At 39.6% G+C, this 22,137-nt stretch overlaps 1 protein-coding gene across 1 annotated transcript in view; it reads left to right on the top strand.

Annotated features, from left to right (window-relative positions):
• Positions 1-22,137, top strand: part of ATP13A5 (ATPase 13A5) — a 111,525-nt gene that overhangs the window by 16,558 nt on the left and 72,830 nt on the right. Inside the window, exons 6-9 of the mRNA XM_036077502.2 lie at positions 4,691-4,760; positions 11,766-11,900; positions 20,402-20,474; positions 21,378-21,506. Of these exons, the coding sequence (XP_035933395.2) occupies positions 4,691-4,760; positions 11,766-11,900; positions 20,402-20,474; positions 21,378-21,506 (407 nt within the window). The remainder of the gene's footprint in view (positions 1-4,690; positions 4,761-11,765; positions 11,901-20,401; positions 20,475-21,377; positions 21,507-22,137) is intronic.

The raw sequence follows: 22,137 nt of genomic DNA on the forward strand, positions 1-22,137 counted from the left end.
CTGCCTGCCCTTTTCCAGTCTGTCAGAAACACAAATTCTCAAGCTAAAAAGCAATCTGGTACCTAAAATACAGGTTCTGGGCCTCCACCCCCATATTCTGATCTAGTAGGTAGGAGCTAAGGGTAGTAGTGAGAGCAGAAACTGCACTTTTAGCAAGCACCCCTATTGTTTTTAAAGTTTTCATCTTGCCTGAAGATGTTGAAAATGAAAAAGTCATCTAGACTTTGACAATATTTGCAAAATGCCTTAAAAAGAGTATCATTATATAAGATTTCAAATGCAATACTTAATAAACTGAAACACATAATGTTTTCAAAGTCATTAAAACATACTGGTTTAATTGCATTAAGCACCAGGAGTGCAAAGAATTGATCTATTTAGGAAATTTAGTTGATTATCGCAGATATACTTTGCCTTTGCCTAGGACACTATTTCCACAGGAAAGATTGTCCATCAGTGTAGCTATCTCATGTTTGTCCTTATTTATCAAGGGCCAAGCTTTAATAAACATCATACATAATTAAATTTAAATCTGGTCCACGCAATAAAGAACTTGACAATCTAATAAGCAAGACAAAGAGTATAGTTTCCCAAATATGAAGAATAGAGGAGATAATCTCCTCATAAATATATAGGCAGATTTTATTTATGGGCTTTTTTAGTTGGACAGTAAAGGGAGTAAGTAGAATGTGAACTATTTCCACCCTTAATTTTTTAGTGTAAGACTAGGGATTTTTAAAAAAAATTAAATGCAATTGATTGATTGGTTGGTTGCATGATATCAGATTAATTTCCTAAATGGATATGAGCTTGCCTTCATGAAAAGCAAGGATGCAACATGAAAAATAAAAGAAGGAGGATCACAAAACTCTCTGATAATGAAAAGCCACAAAGTCTAAATAAAACGTTCTTTTTAGGCTTCCTAGCAGCCAGGCAAAGACGGAAAATGCACACATTTATGTAACTGTCATTTTTTAGTGGCAAAAAGGCAAATCAGGACATCAGGAGAGATTAACATTATCCTGAAGAGAAATTTTCAGGGGGCCTCAGGAAGAAAATTGTTCTAGGAGATCCCTTGCTCCTATCTTCATTCACTCATGAACTGGATGCCTGGGAACTTTTTCTAATTCTATAAGCCTGCTCCTTAAAAATTCCAAAGTTCACAGAAGTAGGTCATGTCAGAACCCCCTGGATTAACATTAATTATTTAGAAAACTTCAGGTCTCCCTCCCTGCCAAGGACTCCATTGGTGACTTATCAGAATGGAATCAGAGTGGTCATGTGTGGTTTGAAAAAGCTCACCAGTGATTCTGACATGGTCCTCCTACCTCCTTGAGGACCCCCCACTCTAGGCTTCACCATCTGGAGCTTAAAGTGCCTAGCACACAACATATTCTCCATAATTATTTGGTGAATATATTAATAAATGAATGAATGAACAAATAATCAAATTGAAAAAGGACATATACCATCCCAAAAGAAAGTATTCCTATTCATTCATGTTTGGTTATTCAGAAATAAATACATCCCAACAGATTTACTATTGTGGAATGGTTGCAGGAAAGCTCAGTGATCCTTCAAGTGCAGTTCAGAGCCAACCCAGAAATGCCCTCCACAGCTTCCCTGTTAAGAAATATTTCAATCTCTTTTGGAGAGGGACCTTCTGCCTCCAAAGAAATTATCCCCCTAATGGATAGTTCTGAATGTTAGGCAAGTCTACATAATTTTATTCAGCCTATTTAGTTCTATAAGGCCACCTGGAATAATTCTAGGGCCCCCTTTCCTTGCCATCTTGTCAGATTTCCAAAGTAAGGATGTGTAATCTCCTCTGTTCCTTGGAAATTTCCTCACGTGACCCAGCTTCAAGCCTTCCATTCCTTCTGGTTGCTCAGCCATTGGTCAATGTCCCTGAAAATCCTGCTTGGCTTGTGCTCAGATTGAGATGAGTACATGATCCCTAAATACACAATACCTTTTGGCAAGAAATAATGGAAAATATCAAGCAGCAAGGGGCATGCCAGGCTGTGATCCAAACGTGGCTCAGACAAGCCCTAAAGAGGTTAATCTATAGGCTCCTATTAATCCGTTGGGTTTCAGTCCTCACGGGAGCTAAGCTCCTCACCTTTTGATAGTAACACCAGAAACCATCTCACCAGACAGAAAAAGATGAAGAACATTGGGCACTTGCCTTGTTTCTTTCTAAACTGACTTTCCACAACTGTGTGCTTCTGTAGTTCTATAAACTGGGTTTTCAGCCTTGTTAGGGGAGAGAGAATTCTAGACATGGCTCACAAATGTCCTCATTAATTAATTCCAATATTCAGAGAACATTCTCTGTCATACAAAGTGCCTCTCGATGCTAGAAAAACAGTTGAAAAGCTCCATCCCTGCCACTAAAGAGGATCTGGGAAATTTGAGGAGAAAGATATATAACTATATGCTATAATTCAAAGAGGTGCCTGCTATCACTAAGAAAAGGAGGCATATTGGAGGAGAGAAAAATACAGTTAATTGTGCCTGTGGGACTAAGGAAGACTTGAAAGATAACTGGCATTTATTGAGAGCTTGTCATGCCCTTGGCACTTGTGCTAAATGCTTTACGTGTTTATATTATATGTTACTGATAGCAATTTTATCAGGAATGTATTATCAAACCCATTTTATAGGTAAGGGAACCGAGGCTCACCCCTCATTCATTCAACAAATAATTCTTGAGTGCATTATATGTATTAGGCCCTGTTTTAGGCATTCAAGATATATCAGTGTCCTCTAGAAGCCTATATTATAGGGAATGATACAGTTTCTTGTTGCATGGTTATTAACATGTAAAAAATAAGGTGCGGGGTGCCTGGGTGGCTCAGTTCATTAAGCAACTGCTTTCGGCTCAGGTCATGATCCTGGAGTCCCGGGATCGAGTCAGGGAGTCTGCTTCTCCCTCTGACCCTCCCCCCTCTCATGTGCTCTCTCTCTCTCTCTCATTCTCTCTCTTTCAAATAAATAAATAAAAAATCTAAAAAAATAAAAAATAAAAAAAATAAGGTGCAATTTCAGATTATCAACACACTATAGAGAAAAATGAGATATGGTAAGGAGATAAAGAGAATCTGATTTGAGTATCAGGGTGGCTGTTTTCAATAGAATTGTTAAGGAAAACTCCAATAAGGAAGTGCTATTTGAACAGAGACCTGAATGAAATGAGAGAGTGGCTATGCAAAGACGTGGGGAAATCCCCTTCCAGATCTAGGGAGCAGCAAAGGCTTAGCTGGATTCACATCCAGGTCTGTTAGATCTCAAATTTCTCCACCATTAGGCTGTATTATCAGATTTGACTCTCAAAGGCTGAGTGGGCCTTTATAAATTGAAGAATGTGGGAAGGGCATTCCAAGCAGAGAGAGAGAAAAAAAGAGAGAAGACCAAGTTTGGGATTTTGAGAAGTTCTGACACTTCGACAACAACAGGTTATTTCCACAGATTCCAGAAAGGATCCTGAGCACCAAAGTGGCTTGAGTTATGGTCTCTTCCCAGTGTGAAGTTTGGGGACACATGACATTCCAAACCCAATAGCACATGCTGTTTGACCTTTCTGTCTTCCAGCATCTCTGCACCTCAGTGTTTTCACACATGGAGTCAGAAGACCCTAGTTTGAGTCCTCTTGGACCCGTGCAAGCAATAATTGTACTTGGAAAGGCATGGCTTGGAAGTCAGACAAACTTGGGCTCAGCTATGTCACACCTTAGATCAAGAACCCATCATGCAAATTGCACCATTGATGCTCACAGAGTGTGAAGTGGAGGCATGGAGACCAGGGTGTGAATCCTGGATCTGCTTCTTTCCAGCTCTGAGACTCTGGGAGAATTGCTAACTTTATCTGAACTTCAGTGTTCTTTATAATAAAGAGGATAATATGAAATCTCATAGGGGTATGGTGATTACAGGGGATAATACATATAAAAGGCTAAATGCAGTTTCTGGCAGTCACCTCTGCTTAAAAGTTGTATTGTCACAATTAATAATAGATACGCATACTTTTGGCAAAACACCCAAATGAATAGTTTTTCCCCTTTGGCAAAATGGAAGTATTGTCCCTTTCCTTTGGACCACTGTGACAATCAGATGAGAAAATCTTTTGTGAGAACTCTGTAAATTGTAAAATGCTACACAAACACAAGAGCTTCTTTTTAGAGCGTACATAGTGTGAATTTATAAAGGGTTAGTGTGAAGAACATATATCCTCTTCCAGTTCATTGGCTCATTCTTTCATGTATTTATTTTCATATACTAAAGGCCTGTCCTAAGTGCTGAAGAGACCAAGGTAAGATGGACTTGATCTCTACCATTAAGAGCAATCTAGAATGTCTGAGAATTCTAGGAACATCCTCACATCTGTGTTTTTAGCTGTTCTTAAAATATAATTGAATTATTTAAAAAATAACTCAAAATGCCTTACTAACTTCATTTTGATTCTTGAGTTACATTGTACTTAAGATATTTTTTAACTAGAAAAACAACTTTGCCCATCATGCACTTTTATTTTAAAAATATGTTAATATTTTATGATGTGTACGTTAATTTTCGATTAAAGGCACAAAGTGCCTAGAGGGTAGAGCAGTGACTTTTGCTTAGTTTGGCTTATACTCACTTACCAATGAAGTTTTAGTTGTGGTACTAATAAGTGATCATTCTCCTACAGAAGATTAGTGTGCGGGCCCAATGCCATTGAGGTAGAAGTCCAGCCCATATGGAAGCTGCTTGTTAAACAGGTAACTAACAGTTTTCATCTATTTTTGAAAAACATTTTTTTGGTCCTTTACTTTTTACTTCCTGGTACTCAGGGGAATTTTAGGCAACATATAGATAATTTGATCTGAACAAAATTTGTGTTTCATATAACTTCCTTTTGTTATTCCCTATTGTCTTTAGTCTATGCTTTTCCTGTCCATAGAGGCTTTCTTTTCTTTTTCTTTTTTTTTTTTGATATTTCTTTTTTGTAGACATATATTTCTTTCTTTATATTTTTTATTATTATGTTCAATTAGCCAGCATATAGTACATCATTAGTTTTTGATGTAGTGGTCAATAAATATATATATTTTTATTCCAGAATTTTTAAAAGATTTATTTATTTATTTATTTATTTATTTATTTATTTATTTACATGAGAGAGAGAGAGAGAGAGAAAGAGAAAACGCAAGTGGGAGGAGGGGCAGAGGGAGAGAGAGAATCCCAAGCAGACTCCCCATTGAGCATGGAGCCCATTGTGGGGCTCAATCTCATGACCCTGAGGTAATTACCTGAGCCAAAATCAAGAGTCAGACACTTAACCAACGGAGCCACCCAGGGGCCCCTATTCCAGGATTTCTAACTGGTCCTTTTCAACAACCACTTGTTTTAAAGTAAAATCCACTTAGGGGCGCCTGGGTGGCTCAGTCGTTGGGCGTCTGCCTTCGGCTCGGGTCATGATCCCGGGGTCCTGGGATCGGGCCCTGCATCGGGCTCCCTGCTTGGCGGGAGGCCTGCTTCTCCCTCTCCCACTCCCCCTGCTTGTGTTCCCACTCTCGCTGTGTCTCTCTCTGTCAAAGAAATACATCTTAAAAAAAAAAAAAAAAAATTTAAAGTAAAATCCACTTAAAAAAATCCAATCCCAGTGTGAGAGACAGATTCCTGTTTCATGTTTTTCCATTTGTTTTGTTTTCTTAAGTTTTTGATGGTGGTTGTAATGGTGGTGGTGCTGGGGGTAATGTTATTACTTTTTTTTTTTTCTCAGATAGTCTGAACTTTTTATTTTATTTTATTATGTTATGTTATGTCAATCGCCATACATTACATTACTTTTTTTAACTATTTTTTTATTATGTTATGTTAATCACCATATATTACATAATTACTTTTTGATGTAGTGTTCCATGATTCATTGTTTGCGTATAACACCCAGTGCTCCATTCAATACGTGCCCCCTTTAATACCCATCACCAGGCTAACCCATCCCCCCACCCCCCTCCCCTCTAGAATGCTCAGTTTGTTTCTGAGTCCATCGTCTCTCATGGTTCGTCTCCCGCTCCAGTTTCCCCCCCTTCATTTTTCCCTTCCTACTATCTTCTTCTTCTTCTTTTTTTTTTTAACATATAATGTATTATTTGTTTCAGAGGTACAGGTCTGTGATTCAACAGTCTTACACAATTACCTCTATGATCTTTTTGACTATTTTCAATGTATTAGTTTGGTCTTTCTCATGTTACTCTATTATGTCAATTTTCTTGAGAATGACTTTTTTCTTTGTTAGTGGGTTTATTTATTTATTTTTTTGGAATATTTTCTTTGGGTTCCTTGAAGTTATTATTATTAGTGGTGGTGGTGGTGAGCTCCCCTTAAGTGGGACTTCTCCTGCTTCCATTTCTGTCTTTCTCTCTGTGTTCACTCGCCCTCCTAGGTGGCTCTGAGTTTGCCTGCCTCTTAGTGGTCCCCATAGCTTCCAGTTCAGAACCAGGGCCTCTCCTGGGGTTTGGGGCTCTGTTTCCTAGGATCTAGTAGACATAGGCCCTGAGCTAGTTAGGGTTTGGCCAAGTTCACAGTTGCACCATGAACTCTGTTGTTTCCCACTCCACCCTCTGCTAGGTTGTGACTTTTCTTGGCTTCTGTTCTGGGGCAGGAGGCAAGTCTGGTTTGGTTCCCTGCCAACTGTGGGGCACTGTTGGTCTTATTCCCCGTAGAACTGAGCTCCTAGCCATCACTCTCCAGTACTTGTGTGGAACCCAGTGGGCTGATCATGCCAGCCTCCTCTCCATGCTGCATGTTTCTAATCTATTTCTAATTCACAATGATGGACATTTTGTTTAGCATGGTCATGTTTTTCAAAATAATGTTTTGTTAGACTTTTTTTAGAGCAATCTAAGGTTCACAGAAAAGTTGATTGGAAGGTACTGAGATTTTCCCATCTACCCCATGCCTCCACATATGCACAGTCTCCTCCACTATCAAAAAGCAGGCTGCTTTTTAAACTTCTTATTCATTTTCAAACTGCCAAAGATTCCCCCAGGTGTCAATTTGATCTATATTGAAAGGAGTGGTAGTATTTTCTCCGCCTACTTACTAGGCCTTTAGTACGAAAAAAGCAGATAAAAGTATTTCGTATTTGGTTTCAAAAGAACATTGAATAAGGGAACTAAATTAATTATGATGGTGTTGTTTCTTATACAAGAAGTATTTAACCAATTTTCTACTGAGTTTATGTAAACTCAAAATCATATTATCATTAGTGCATAATCTACAATTAGAGCATTTTATACCAAGCAGACGGAAGAGCTATAATTTGTAAGGAAAGCATGTTGCAATGGAAATAATAAGAAACATTAAGGAACAAAAGCTTTGTTAATGTACAAAATATATCCGAGGGTTTCAGGAACTCGTAAGATACAACCTATTAACTTATTAATGGGATGTCAGTTCATTTTGGGGACTAAAGGAGAAGTTTATTTAACATGTTAGAGAATTATAGAAAGTAGAGGTAAAAAAGAGTGGCACTGGCTTTAGATAATATCTCATCTAATTCATAATCATCATAAAGAGCACTTCATCTAGAAAATAATCCTTGTTTTGCTCAGATGGGCTCTTTAATTTACGCTATGTGTATACATATATGACTCTAGCTCCTCAGGTTTGCTCTCTCTGCTATCATTATTAATAGTGGGGTCAGCAGGACCAAAATGGGGACAATTGAGGGATTAAAAAAAGTTAAAGGTTTTATAAAGAGACCAAAAACTATGTGCATGGATGGCCAGCTTTGGGCTGGGGATACATTCCACCCATGGTTTTCACCACAACTTTGGGTACAATGATCCCTCCCTGTTCAAGGGCAGGCCTGTGCTGACTTGACTGACTCTCAAAGCATCTTGCTAAGACCTGTGACATGGAGACTCTGTTTTTTTTTAAATGACCTGGATACAAGTGCAGTCTTGCATTTTCCTCACACACCTTGACTCCATCTGCAGCATGTGATCACATGAGGAATGCAATAAAAATGGTCAAAGTTGAAGTTTGTTTTAAAAAGAGACTAAATCATGGTTCTCCTCCGTTATGGGTAAATATTGTTTAAAAAGATAAGTTGTTAGACTTTGTTATTGATAAAATATTTTTCTTCTTTTTGTTTTTAAAGATTTTATTCATTTATTCGAGAGAGAGTGAGCGAGAGAACATGAGTAGGGGGGAGGGCAGAGGGAGAGGGAGAAGCAGACTCCCTGCTGAGCAGGGAGCTCAAGAAGGGACTCCATCCCAGGACTCTGGGATCATGACCTGAGTCAAAAATAGACACAGAAGGAAAGCTTCCAGACTCATTTATTTTTTGAAACAGCTTCAGGAGAATAGGTATTATTTCTTCTCTGAATGTTTGGTCGAATTCCCCAGGGAATCCATCAGGCCCTGGACTCTTGTTTTTTGGGAGCTTTTTGATCACTGCTTCAATCTCGTTACTGGTTATTGGTCTATTCAGGTTGTCAGTTTCTTCCTGTTTCAGTCTTGGTAGTTTATAGGTTTCCAGGAAGGCATCCATTTCTTCCAGATTGCTTAATTTATTGGCATATAGTTGTTGATAATAATTTCTAATAATTGTTTCTATTTCCTTGGTGTTAGTCATGATCTCTCCCCTTTCATTTATAATTTTATTATTTTGGGTCCTTTCTCTTTTCTTTTGGATAAGTGTGGCCAGTAGTTTATCGATTTTATTAATTCTTTCAAAGAACCAGCTTCTAGTTTCGTTGATCTGCTCTACTGTATTTCTGGTTTCTAATTCATTGATCTCTGCTCTAATCTTAATTATTTCTCTTCTAATGTGTGGCTTAGGCATCATCTGTTGCTTTTTCTCCAGTTCTTTAAGGTGTAAAGTTAGTTGGTAAATTCGGGATTTTTCTATTTTTTTGAGTGAGGCTTGGATGGCTAAGTATTTCCCCCTTAGGGCCGCCTTTGCAGTATCCCATAGATTTTGGACAGATGTGTTTTCGTTCTCATTGGTTTCCATGAATTGTTTAAGTTCTTCTTTGATTTCCTGGTTGACCCAAACATTCTTAAGCAGAGTGGTCTTTAGCTTCTAAGTGTTTGAATTTCTTCCAATTTTTTCTTGTGATTGAGTTCCAGTTTTAAAGCATTATGGTCTGAGAATATGCAGGGAATAATCTCAGTCTTTTGGTATAGGTTGAGACCTGATTTGTGACCCAGTATGTGGTCTATTCTGGAGAAAGTTCCATATGCACTCAAGAAGAATGAGTATTCTGTTGTTTTAGGGTGGGATGTTCTATATATATCTATGAGGTCCATCTGGTCCAGTGTGTCATTCAAAGCTCTTGTTTCTTTGTTAATTTTCTGCTTAGATGATCTGTCTATTGCTGAGAGTGGAATGTTGAAGTCTCCTACAATTAACGTATTATTATCACTATGTCTCTTTATTTTGGTTAACAGTTGGCTTATGTAGTTGGCTGCTCCCATGTTGGGGGCATAGATATTTACTATTGTTAGATCTTCTTGTTGGATAGACCCTTTAAGAATCATACAGTGTCCTTCTGTGTCTCTAACTACAGTCTTTAGCTAAAATCTAATATGTCTGGTATGAGAATTGCTACCCCAGCTTTCTTTTGAGGTCCATTGGCGTGAAAGATGGTTCTCCATCCCTTCACTTTCAGTCTGGATGTATCTTTAGGTTCAAAATGAGTCTCTTGTAGGCAGCATATGGATGGGTCCTGTCTTTTTATCCAATCTGCAAACGTGTGCCGTTTTATGGGAGCATTTAGGCCATTCACTTTGAGAGTGATTATTGAAAGATATGAATTTGTTTTCATCATGTTGCCTGTGAAGTTCTTGTTTCTATAGATTGTCTCTGTAAATTTCTGTTTTATATCACTCTTGGGGTCTTTCTCCTTTTATAGAACCCCCCTTAATATTTCTTGCAGGGCCGGCTTGGTGGTCACATATTCTTTCAGTTTCTGCTGGTCTTGGAAGCTCTGTATCTCTCCAACCATTCTAAAGGATAGCCTTGCCGGATAAAGTATTCTTGGCTACATGTTCTTCTCATTTAGTACCCTGAATATGTCTTGTCAGCCCTTTCTGGCTTGCCAGGTCTCTGTGGATAGATCTGATGTTATTCTGATGTTCCTCCCTCTGTACATAAGAAATCTCTTCCCCTTAACTTCCCTTAAGATGGTTTCCTTGGTTCTAAGATTTGTGAGATTTACTATTACATGCTGGGGCTTTGGTCTCTTCTCCTTGACCTTGGGAGGGGTCCTCTCTGCCTCTAGGACACGAATGTTTGTTTCATTCCCCAGATTAGGGAAGTTCTCAGCTATGATTTGCTCAAATATATCTTCTAGTCCTCTCTCTCTCTCCACCCCCTCAGGGACCCCAATAATTCTGACATTGGAACATTTCATGGCATCACTTATTTCTCTAATTCTGTTTTCATGGATTTTAAGCTGTTTTTTCCAGGCCTCCTCCTGTTCCTTCTTTTCTATCAGTTTGTCTTCTATATCACTAATTTGTTTTCCTGCCTCGTTTACCCTAGCTGTTAAATTATCTAGATTAGATTGGATCTCATTGATAGCATTTTTAAGTTCTGCCAGTTCAGCTTTCATTACTGCCCTTAGAGACTCTATGTTGCCATTGATTGATTTCTTCATTCTAGCTATTGTCTTCATAACTGTTACCCTGAAGTCCATTTCTGACATCTTGGTTATATCTGTATCCATTTGTAAATCTGTGGCAGAAGTCACAGTCTCTGAGTCTTTCCTGTTTTGGGGTTCCCCCTCTTAGTTGGGGGGGGACTGTTTTATAGGGACCTTAGGGTTGTTTGCCTCTTGTTCTTCCAGCCTGTCTTCTGGGGGAGGGGCCTGCCATGCTGTTACTCAGGCAACTCTGTTTGGGCAGAGTTGCCCTGTCCCCTGTGGTGGGGGATGGGCTCAGTGAAAACCGTTTTTTTGGGGCTTTTGTTCTCTGGTGCCTTTCCCTGGTGGCTTTCCGCATCTCTTCTGAGAGTCAGAGCAGAAGAGACTGTTTCCAACCCTCTGCCTCAGAGCAGAGAGATCACAGTCTGTTCTTGAGTGAGCTCTCCAGGCCACAATGTCTCCGTTTCTGTCTGTACTGCTAAAACCCCAGTGTCCTGGGTTGTGGGGCCCACAGCCGCACTCCCAGCCCTTGCTTCCAGGTCCAGGCACGTCTCTCTGCCCTTTGTGCTTCTAAAACCACCAGGCACCCCAGGTTCACACATGCAGCCCTGCTACTCCAGGTTTCAGTCCAGGGGGCTGCCCTAAAGTCCTTTCCCCACTGCTACTGGTCTTCAAATCTGTGCCCTGGTCCCCAGGGCAGGAGGCTTTTGCGTTCCTGTGTTGTTTCACCTTCCCAGCTCAAGCGCTTATGGCAGCTCCCTTCCATTTATCTTCTAATATCACACGAATCACGGCTCCCCACTTCATAACTCGAAACCAGCCACTATGGATATTCTGTTTGTAGGGATCTAGATATATCTTCTTACATCTTGGGCTGATTTCGTGGGTGTTCAAAGTGGTCTGGTAGATATCCAGCTCAATTCAGGGGAATGGTTGAAATAGGGTCCCCTACTCCTCCACCATCTTTGCCCTCCCCCCTGAAATTGAGTTCTAAGTGAGTTCCTAAATATTAGAGATCATTGTGTGTTGTAAAAAATGAAAAAAAAATTCTATAAAGAAATGACATCATCCTGATTGCCACTAAGATCTATGCAAATGACTCAAATGCTGTTTTTTTACCTGCAGGTTTTAAATCCATTCTACTTGTTCCAAGCCTTTACCCTAACTTTGTGGCTGTCTCAAGGTTACGTAGAATACTCTGTGGCCATCATCATCTTGTCTGTTATCTCCATTGTCTTAAGTGTGTATGATTTGCGACAGGTAAGAGCTGAAATCACAGTGGGATTCTATTTAGCTTCTGGTGCCCACACAGCAAAACCTACAGGATTTCCACTGAAAGCAAGGAGTTGCTTTGTTAATCTTATATCATAAAGCAAAAAGCAAGGTCTTAGTCAATGAGGGATCTCACGAGGAGGGCTTCAGGACTGGCAGGTAGATGAAAATGTCCTTGCAAAGTTCAATTATCGACTGAAGGCTGAACGGCATACTATGTTTGAAAGGACTCTGAGGTTGTGTCTGAATATGGTGGAAAAGAATGCTATGATGGATTAATGTTGCCAGTGTAGTAACTTTCCATTATTGTTCATCTTATAGCCATTTAAAGCCTTCCTTCTTTCTAAAAATCAGTCTTATAAATGATGTAACAATGCATTCTGAAATAGAATTTTCCTGAATATTACTTATAACTCCGTAGCCCCTGAAAGTCTCAGCTTTCCACAGCATCTTTCTAGACAATGTTCTGCGACTTTGCTTGAGAGTCATCAGGCTGAATCATGAGGCCACTCTGAAAAGATGTCTCGCTCTATTTATTGTATATTTTGGAAAACTTGAGTGTGGAATTAGCTTCATTTACATGGGGCTCAGGGGCATGCAGTGGTACAGCACGGTGTGTCAGTCTGTGAATCCTACTGACCTGTTGAAACCATCTCGTCTCAAACTTCATCCTTCATTGAGAGGGAAGGAAACTAAGATCCAGAGTATGTTCCAGGTCAGAAAGTGAGTTTGTGAGACAGTCGGGCTTCTGGCTCCTCATAAAATGAAATTCTACTGCGTGGGCAATATTTCCACAGCAGAAAGCCAGTACAACAGCTTGGGATGGAAGTCAAACATAAGTGTGAGAACAGAGACGAATTCTGTATGTCTGCAGAGTAAGCTTTGGGCACATGTCAGTAAGGCAGACATGGGGTGTTGACACAAGCCTCACTGAAAGGGAACTTTTATTCCAACTATATTTCAGTCTATTAAATATTAGGTCTAATACTGGCTCTTTATCTGGTTTTAGATCCTACAAATTTTGAGTTATGAAATGTTTGATGAGAAATGAAAGAAAGGCAATAAGTATGTAAAGAGTTAGAAAACAGGTTCTAAAAATGAGAAGTTAAATGAATGGAAATACTTTGAACTAGGGAGTAAAGATGACAAGGGCTTTGTTTTGTTTATTTGTTTGTTTGTTTTTTCCTTTTTAAAAATGAGTGCCTAGGTGTTTTTTCACAAACTAATTTAAATCACAAAAATGTTAACAGTGAGCAGTAAACTGCCTTTGATGGTGGCAAATACTTTCTTCCTGGCTGCCAAGTCAGGAGGAAGAGTGACAGTCCTTCTGATAAAGTGTAAGCATTTGAGCAAAAGCATGAAAATAGACACTGGGGCAATAAAAGATCTGACACATTCTGCCAGCCACAGTAGGAAACTATAGTGTCCTAAGCTTTTACCTTGGTCATATGATAAAGGTATGTAGTGTGAAGCCCACAAATAGAATTTCTAGTTTCTGGATTTTGAGAAAGCTTTGCTTTAATACAATATCTAATTTGATACCTGCAAGCCATTCATAGAATTTCTGGCTTAAGTCAAACATCAGTGAATACAGTCCTTCCCCCATGTCCTTCATTCCACTGGAGAGACATCTACATACACTCACCCAAATATATCATCCCAAACCATCTAAATGTTCTCAGGAAAAATACAGAGCTCTCTGAAGACTTTTGGCAGGGAGATCTTATCTAGTCAAGTTAAAAATCTCCTCCTTACCTCTCCTCTTTGTGGAGAGCTATTATAATCAGCTTCCTCATCTATAAGAGGTGTGTGTGTGTGTGTGTGTGTGTGTCTGTGTATGTGTGTGTGTGAGTGTGTGTGTGTGTTGATGTTATAGTTGAGAGAATTAAATGAAACCACGAATTTGAATATTTATATTCCTGGTACATAGTAGACACCAAATGTTAATTCTTGTTATCACTGGTATTACTGTTGTTGTTTTTATTATTATGTCTGTAGTGGGGAAAGTTGACAATGGACAGATGGGAGGGGGCACAGAGATGGAAGGGAGGAGCCCTATAGCATGAACAAGGAAGCATCATAGGAATATGGGCTGCTAACAACCACTGGCTCACTCGTTGTATGACTCTCGGGACTCTGTTTTCCCTGGGATCACTTTCCTCAGCTGTAAATGGTGGAGGCTATACTCTATTTTTTTAGGTCTCACCATAAGGTTTCTATTATTTTGCCTGGGCCACAAATAAGGAATGAAAAAAAGCCCTTGAAAACTTCAGAACGCTAGTGAGAGATTTTCTGACCACTAATAATTTGGGAACATGCGTTGTAGACTAGAGTCAATTCCTATTGGACCGTATTAGGTGTTAGCCTACCTATCCAGATAAACAACTCGGGTCAGGATGTGTACAAATAATAGAAACCTATTTAAACTATCCTGATCATCAAAGGGATATATATTATAAATATGTACCAGTAGCTCATAGAACCCAAGGACATAAAGTGCAGCTGACTTTAATAGGGGCTGGACCCATGAACTTGGGTTATTCTCTCCAGCCTCCTATTCTTTGACAGGCATGAAATTCAGTACACATATTTTGAGGCAAGTGTTCTCCCTCCCTCCTCTTCTCTGATAACTGAGAGCACCCAGAGCTCTGGCAGCCTGCAACAGTGTGTTCCAGGTAGCTCTCTCCTTCCACTGACACACATAGTTGGAACAGGGGTCACCTGACCCTGTAGAAGCCAGTCCATCAACAGGAATGATGCCAACATAACTTTTTGCCTGGGATCCAAGCCTAAGGGCTTGAAGCTGTCTGTTATACTCTGTTAGGAATGTGACCTAAGAAATGCTGCCTAGCTAGGATCAGAATGGGTACCTTTGAGCCCTGTGTGTGGACAAACAGAGAAAACACCTGTGCAGAGAGAGAGCAAAAGAATAAGCCAAATACACAGTGAGACACAGAGGTGAGCAATATGGAGTCCAGGGGAGAGGGAGAGGCGAAGAAGAAGAAGAGGGTAGAGGGAGAGGGAGAATGAATGACCTGCTCCTCGTAATATTTCCTGTTCCTGTTTGGAGCCCTTGGGAACCCTGGCTTCACTTCCCACCTTAGGTTCGTACGACATCCCTGCATCTTCACAAATTCTCATCTGCCTAAGCAAACTTAACAAATTTCTGTTACCTGTAATCAATGGGTCCCAAGTAAATGTGGTGTTACCACATGCTATGTTACGCCCCCTAGAATGTTTCCACATATTTCCCCTGACTTAAATACTGTTTTTGTTCTACACATTTCCCATCTACATGTTTATGACAAATTTTAGTCTCTCTTTTAAAATTTCTTTATAATGTCCATTTCTTCACTTAGAACTTAGATGTAACTGTGTTGAGGGAAATGGAAAAGAAATATAGAGATCCCTGTGTGGGAGCTGGGGGAAGGGTTACAGAAAAAATAGGTTTGATTCTTCACTCTAGAGGGCAAGGTTTCAGTGAGAGAATTACTCAAGATTCCTAAGCTCTTGACCTATTAAATCAAAATATCCAGGGTAACAAGAGGAATCTGCACTTTTTCACAGTTTCATAACAGGTGATTGCTATGCATGCTAAAAGCTTAAGAGCTGTTGTTCCAGAGGAATCCACCAAAGGACAAATTCAAGCACCAGGATCCCAAATACATCTATTTAGTTATTTATTAATGTCATCATCAGCTGGATATATTTTTCACTCTTTCTACTCTATAAGATGCACAGAAATACTGGTTTATATGGAGATTTATTTATATATTTATTAATTTGTTTTATTAGAACAGGAACATACTTTGTATATTAATCTGGAACTTGTATTTTTCACTTTACAATACATATAATGGCCATACACCAAGTAAATAAATAATTCTAAACCATCTTTAAAACTAATGGTGTGACATTCCATGGTATATCATAATTTATTCAACCATCCTTTTATTTATGGAAAACAAGGGGTTTCCTCTCCAATTTTTGCCACAAGAATGCTGAATTACACACAACTACAATATAGATGTGTCTTTACATATTAGTGTTAACATTTTTTTTTTTTAGCAAAGCAACCAAAAGCCAGGTTGTTGTATCAAAAGATATGTATATTTTAGATGTTAATAGATATTGAGATATTATTTTCTTCAAATAAAATAACAGCAACATATGAGAGTATCCATTTCCCCAAAGCCTCGCCAGCATTTGGTGTTATATATTGATGTTTAAAATTTTTCAAGCTAACATATTTTTAAAAAATTGTGTCCCATTGATGTTTTAATTACATTTTGCTGATTAGTGAGATTAGACACATTTTTCTCTAATAGATATTTGCATTTTTCTTTTCTGTTTACTGTCTCTTTATATCCATCATACATGTGGAAGAGTTTCATGTTTTAGTCTACCTTTTTTCTTTTGACCTTGACTTTTCCCAGATATTTAAAAATGTATGTAGTCAAATATGTTTCTCTTTTCCTTTTCTGGGTTTCTGGGTTTCCTGTTTTGCTTATCAAGTTCTCCTCTTGAGTAGGTATGCTCTGTTTTGCCATTTCTAATTTTCTTAATGTTTATTTTAAAATCCGTAATGAATCTTGAACATTCAGGTTTTACATCTTAATAATCCCTAAATGCCTTTGCTTAAAATAGTGACTGACTTGGGAATTTCATTTGATGGCAGTACTGAGAAAGAGTTCTTTAACAAGGAGACACTAATCCCATTAGCAGTCCCTATTTGTTAACAGAAGCTTATCTGACCCACCTGTAAGGCATCTTGCAACACTATAGGACATGAGCAAGTTTCCTGAAACTGTATCTTTGCAGTTTAAGTCACAAATCCTCAACAATCAATATTTCTTTAGCACTTTACAATTTGCAATGGACTGCCACATCCGCAACAGATATGCTTGTGTGGGGCAGGGTAAACTGTAAAATGATACACTTGTGATTGTTGTATCCTCCCACCACCTGAGAGGGAAGGACAGGAACAATCAGGGAGGTGAAGTGCCTTGGTCAGACTTGCCATGTAATGGTGCCTCTACAGACCATGGCCCCAGGTTTCCTGACTCCAAGTCAAGTGCTTCATACCGTCCCACTGGGCAAAATTTCAAAGCGACCTATGAGTTTCCTTGCAGCAGTAAATGATTGTTTGATAATTTTATTACAATAAGATTGGGGAAGGGGGTTGCCAGGAATGGAAGAAGCATCTCTGGTCATCTCCAAATCCTGCTGAACAAATACCAGCCGTTGAAAGTTGCAAGAGGGGAAGTGTTGGCAGGAGCGGAATAAGCTGTCTTCCTGCATCTTCTCTAGCCCCAGATCATGCTGCGAAGAGAGAGCAATCTTGCCTAAGCCAAGAAACACCCCGTGGCAGCCCCTACCAAGTTTGGTGCGGGTGTGAGCGCAAGTTGAGTTGGCATTCAACTGTCTTTATACTGAGCTGTATCACATACTGCATTGCTGGCTCCACAGGAGGCTGCTAGAAATAGCACGGACGGTATCTGACCCACAGTGCGCTGCCTACAGTCATGACTAAGCCGGGCTCAAAAAGATACTTGAGTTAATGCCCTCATTACTCATCTCTGGAGGAAATCCAGCCACAGCAAACACAAGGACACACAGCAACAGATGCCGAATAATAACAATATGCAAATTAGTCTTGGTGGAAACTCATCCTGGTCCCACTAAACAGGGACTGGAGAAACCAGAGGGGGCCTAATGAAAATCAGGCAGGGAGCTTCCAAATCACGGCAAGCATCACAGCCCTTGCTTTCTCCTAAATGGTTGGTTGCCATAGAAACCTGTGTTTGTAGAGTTTCCCGGTACATTAGCTCAAAGAGAATGCTTACATTATCCTTCTCCAGTGTTGTTGGGAGAAGTAAAATAATTCATTTCTATTAAATAAATCTTTGCTGAGGGCCTACTATGTGATAGACTCCCGGGATACCTGGATGAGTACTTGGCTCTTCTTTGAACTGCCTTCTTCACAGGGGAGACCTGACAAGAAAACAGGTGTAATGGAATGTGATCAGTTCACTAATACAGGTGGAAACACAGAGAGCAGAACAATTAATTCTTTCTGGGGATGTTAGTGACTTATAGAGTGGAGGTGACATTTAAGCAGGGCTTTACGTGAAGGATTCGAAAGAGTTTGCTAGTAGAAAACCTGGGTGAGCATTCCAGGTATTAGCTTGAACAAAGGCGTGGAAGCATGGCAGGTTTCTCAGAACGCTAAGCCTGATGAATAAATCCAGCTTGATGCCAAAATGAGTTTTGAGAGTTACAGTCAATCATTATGAACTCATACTTCACCACTTCCAAATGTGTTGATTATCATCCTCTTAAGCTAGGTTGAAGTTATCATGGCATTGACTAAAAGAGTTTGCTAAGCAAGAAAGTAACTTAAAGAAATTTATAAGGAAGGTTATTTATCTTCTTAAAAGAAAAAAGCTGTTTTCAAGCACTTTAGGAAAATGTATTCATGAACAGAAAAGGCTTTAGAGTCAGATGAACTGCGGTTTTATTTTCAATCTTAATACTTAGTAAGTAAATGATTGCAGGCAGTTTACTTTAACATTTTCAAGTCCATATTTTGTCTTGGTTTTGGTTTTGTTTGGCTTTTATTTTGTTATATGTACATTGGAGATGATAATAATTTCATCGTCAGATTAGTTTGAGGAGTAAAAAAAAAAAATCAAACAATACATTCCAAGTGCTTACAACAGTGCCTGGCACAGAGTAGTTGCTTAATGTTTAAAACTAATAAATAAATAAATAAATAAATAAATAAAATAACTGTTTAAAAATAATAATAATGAGAGCCATTATAAACGCTGGGTATTTCTTCTATGAAGCCTTGGGGTCTTTGAATAAATCTCTGATATGTAAAATAAATCAGTATCAGACCATGTTATGTTCAGTTTTGGAAGGTAATTGAAAATGATTCAGTTCAATGTCATCTGTTTAGCGAGAGAGAACAACTAACTTACAAAGTGAAATTTCTTATATATGGGTACATGGCTGATTAGTGGGTAACCTGACCGACAACTCAGGAATCCTGACTGAATCCAGTTTTTTTGTCACAGAACCGCGGCTGACTTTCTCACTATTATGCATCATTAAAATGGATGCCCCATTCCGCAAGCCTCAGGAAGTCGTTAGGGCACTGAATATGTACCTAACCAATAGTAATATCACTTCTTCCACTCAGTTGGTCCAAATGTTTGAAGTGTAGTTTCTCATAAAAAACTGAAGTAAACAATAATTTGTTTTGCATAAACAAAAACACGGAATTCATTATTATTTCTCAAGAGGAAAGTTACATAATTGTGTGTAATGCTTGTCTTGGTCTGGTGACATTAGCTACCATTGGCTAAAAATCAATAGGGCAGATAAAAACAATTTACCCTAACATCTGAAAGGAAAAGTTTTATACTTGAGTTAGGTTAGGCTGTGTTTCAGTACTGTTGACAGTATTTAGATCTCTTCTACTTACGAGTATCCAAGTAACTGACATCCCTACTGAAGGGGCAGTGCCTTCCGGGAATGCCCCAACCCATGGCGCCCTCTATAGTCGGTATGGGGAATTGTGTGGACCACATGTCCTCTCACCTCTGCCTTCCTGTCTCCGGAGTTTTCCCAGGAGACTCTGCCTCCAATTCTCTAGGCTGCTTCCATTTCCTCCACTTTGCACAGGGTCATATCTCAATGAATTCTACCCCAAGCGAATCTTCCCAGCTGATGCACTTAGACAATTGTTTTTCCAGCAACAACTTTCTTATTGATCATTAACATTTATTGAGCTCTTACCATGGTAATGAGTACTAGCCAAAGGGATAACTAAGATAAGCACTAACTAAATTTTAAAAGCCGTCTGAAACAGATACTGCTATTATCTCCACTTTCAGATTAGGAAAAGGGAGTTAAACAGGCTGAATAATGCCTAAGTGGAAGCACCAGGCTTCCACATGGAGCAATGTGGCTCCAGTCTGCAGACTTCCCCAAGATGAAAATCCACCAGTTCATAAAGGAGGTGATGGTTGTTCCACATAAAATCAAAACACAACCCAAATATTCCCAGGCTCTTGCAGTGGAAAGATCAAATTCAGCTTTGCTGTTTTATAGACAGGGAAACAGGTACCGAGAGGGAAAGTGACCTGTTCATGGTCTTGTTGTTCTTCCCCTGCTTCATCGTGCGCCCTCAAGAAGTGCAGCCTCGGGGCCTTAGTGTTGGTCCTTGGGCATGGTGGCTGTGCATTATGTTTCCTGGCATTGAAATAGTATTAAGCTAATTAGCATATTTGTTGCTACAGCTTGGGGGTTGGCTAGGATAGGGGTCGGGGCAGGGAAGCAGAAGCATCAAAAGTAGAACTTGAGTCTTTGCCCACAGTCGCTTTGGCTGTAATGGCAGGCTCTGTATTTACTGTATTTAGATCATGTGGTTTTCGAGTTATGGACTACCGGATATTTAAATGTTGACTTTGAATTGGCAGCAATCAGTTAAGCTGCACAACCTTGTGGAGGATCACAACAAAGTCCAGGTTACAGTCATCGTAAAGGGCACAGGTAAGTGATATGTTCTGCCAGCTTCAGGGTGGAATCAGTCTCATTTGTTACTGATTATTAGTCGAGGAAAAAAGTCTTCTCTGATTAAATCCAGGACTGGGGCTAAATTGAGGCAAATAAGGCTTCTAAGATGCAAAACTTAATGAGGAGATCATGCAAAAGTTTGCTTGCATTTGCAGGACCCAGAAGGTGAACATCTCACTGAATTTTGTACCCTGGGTACCTTGCATGCCTCATCCTGATTGAACCACTTCCACCCAGTGTCTGTGTTGCTTCCAGTTCCCTCTGCTTTCTATACTTCACTCATTTGAATGTTACTGGGTAAGCCTTCTTAAGGCTTTTTGATTTCCCCTACTAACCATCCCAAACAGACCCAGAATCATAACATTTCAATCTGTTATCCAGAATAGAGTCATGAATAATTCTTGTAAATGGACATTTGGCATATTACTCTGGACTTAGCCTGGAGTAGGGTGGCCATGGCTCTTTGTAAGGAGTGAGGAACTGCACCCCCGGGCAGCAGACGCCTCTGAATGGTTTACAGTAGACCCCAATCCAAAGATAGAGTGGGCCACAGGGGGTCAGGAGCCCAGCCCCAGCAAGTAAGCAGCAGTAAAGGGGAACCTCTCAGACGACCGATACCCTTGAGTATCTCCTGTGGGCAGAGCACTGTCCTAAGTACTAAGATCGAGATGGGATCTTGTTGCTCTGCTAATCTTTTGCTATGGCCCTGGAATCAAATCCCTAATCCTGGTTTCTGTGATTTTGCAAATGAGCAGAAAGGAGCTGGAGCAGGTGAATGTGCAGGGCAGTCCTTGGTTGGTTAAGAGTTCTCAGCCACTTGCATTTTTCAGTAAAAACAGGAAAAGATCAGCCAGTCACAGAAACTTTGCTGTTGTATAGGTTTGCAGGAGCTGGAATCCCGTCTCTTGGTTCCTGGAGATACTCTTATTCTTCCAGGAAAATTTTCATTGCCATGTGATGCTATTCTGATTGATGGAAGCTGTGTGGTGAATGAAGGCATGCTCACAGGTAGGCTGTTGTCATGCAGCTTCTTCTTTCCTATCCAACACCTAAGACAAGAGTTAGCAAAGCAGATCAACACACCCTTACCTGCTTTATACCAGCCTGATATTAAGATATGGGGATATAAGTGAGGGAGACACAGCCAGGCTATTCACGCAGATGGAGAATTCATATATGCAATTAGGAAATATTTAATATTTTAAGAATCAAATGACAATAAATACAAAATTTATAAATAGAAGAAAAGTCTAATACATGTGATTGGTTCATGTCCTGATGGGTGGGGTAAATCGGGTGCTTTGGTTCAGAGGAAGGTGAATGCATAAGACTGCTTGATGCACAGTATCTTCATAAACATAAACACCTATCCAAACACAACACAAACAGAAACCACCAGCTTTCACAGTTGGCAAGGTGCAGAGATTTTATCCAACCCTGCTCTCTGTAGATGGAAAACTGAGCCCCAGATTTCCTGGGAAGGAGATTGAATTGAACCTTCAAGGAAAGGCCATATTACAGTTCTGTCCTTTAGAATTGTGTTTCCAGTTGATCTTACTGGGCAGAAAGCCAGTTTTCTTATAATGGTTTGAACTGTTATTCTTGTTCTTATTTGTACTTTGTAAAGTTCATTTGAATT

Source organism: Halichoerus grypus, chromosome 1, assembly GCF_964656455.1.
Source record: "Halichoerus grypus chromosome 1, mHalGry1.hap1.1, whole genome shotgun sequence".
NCBI classification, from domain to species: Eukaryota; Metazoa; Chordata; class Mammalia; order Carnivora; family Phocidae; genus Halichoerus; species Halichoerus grypus.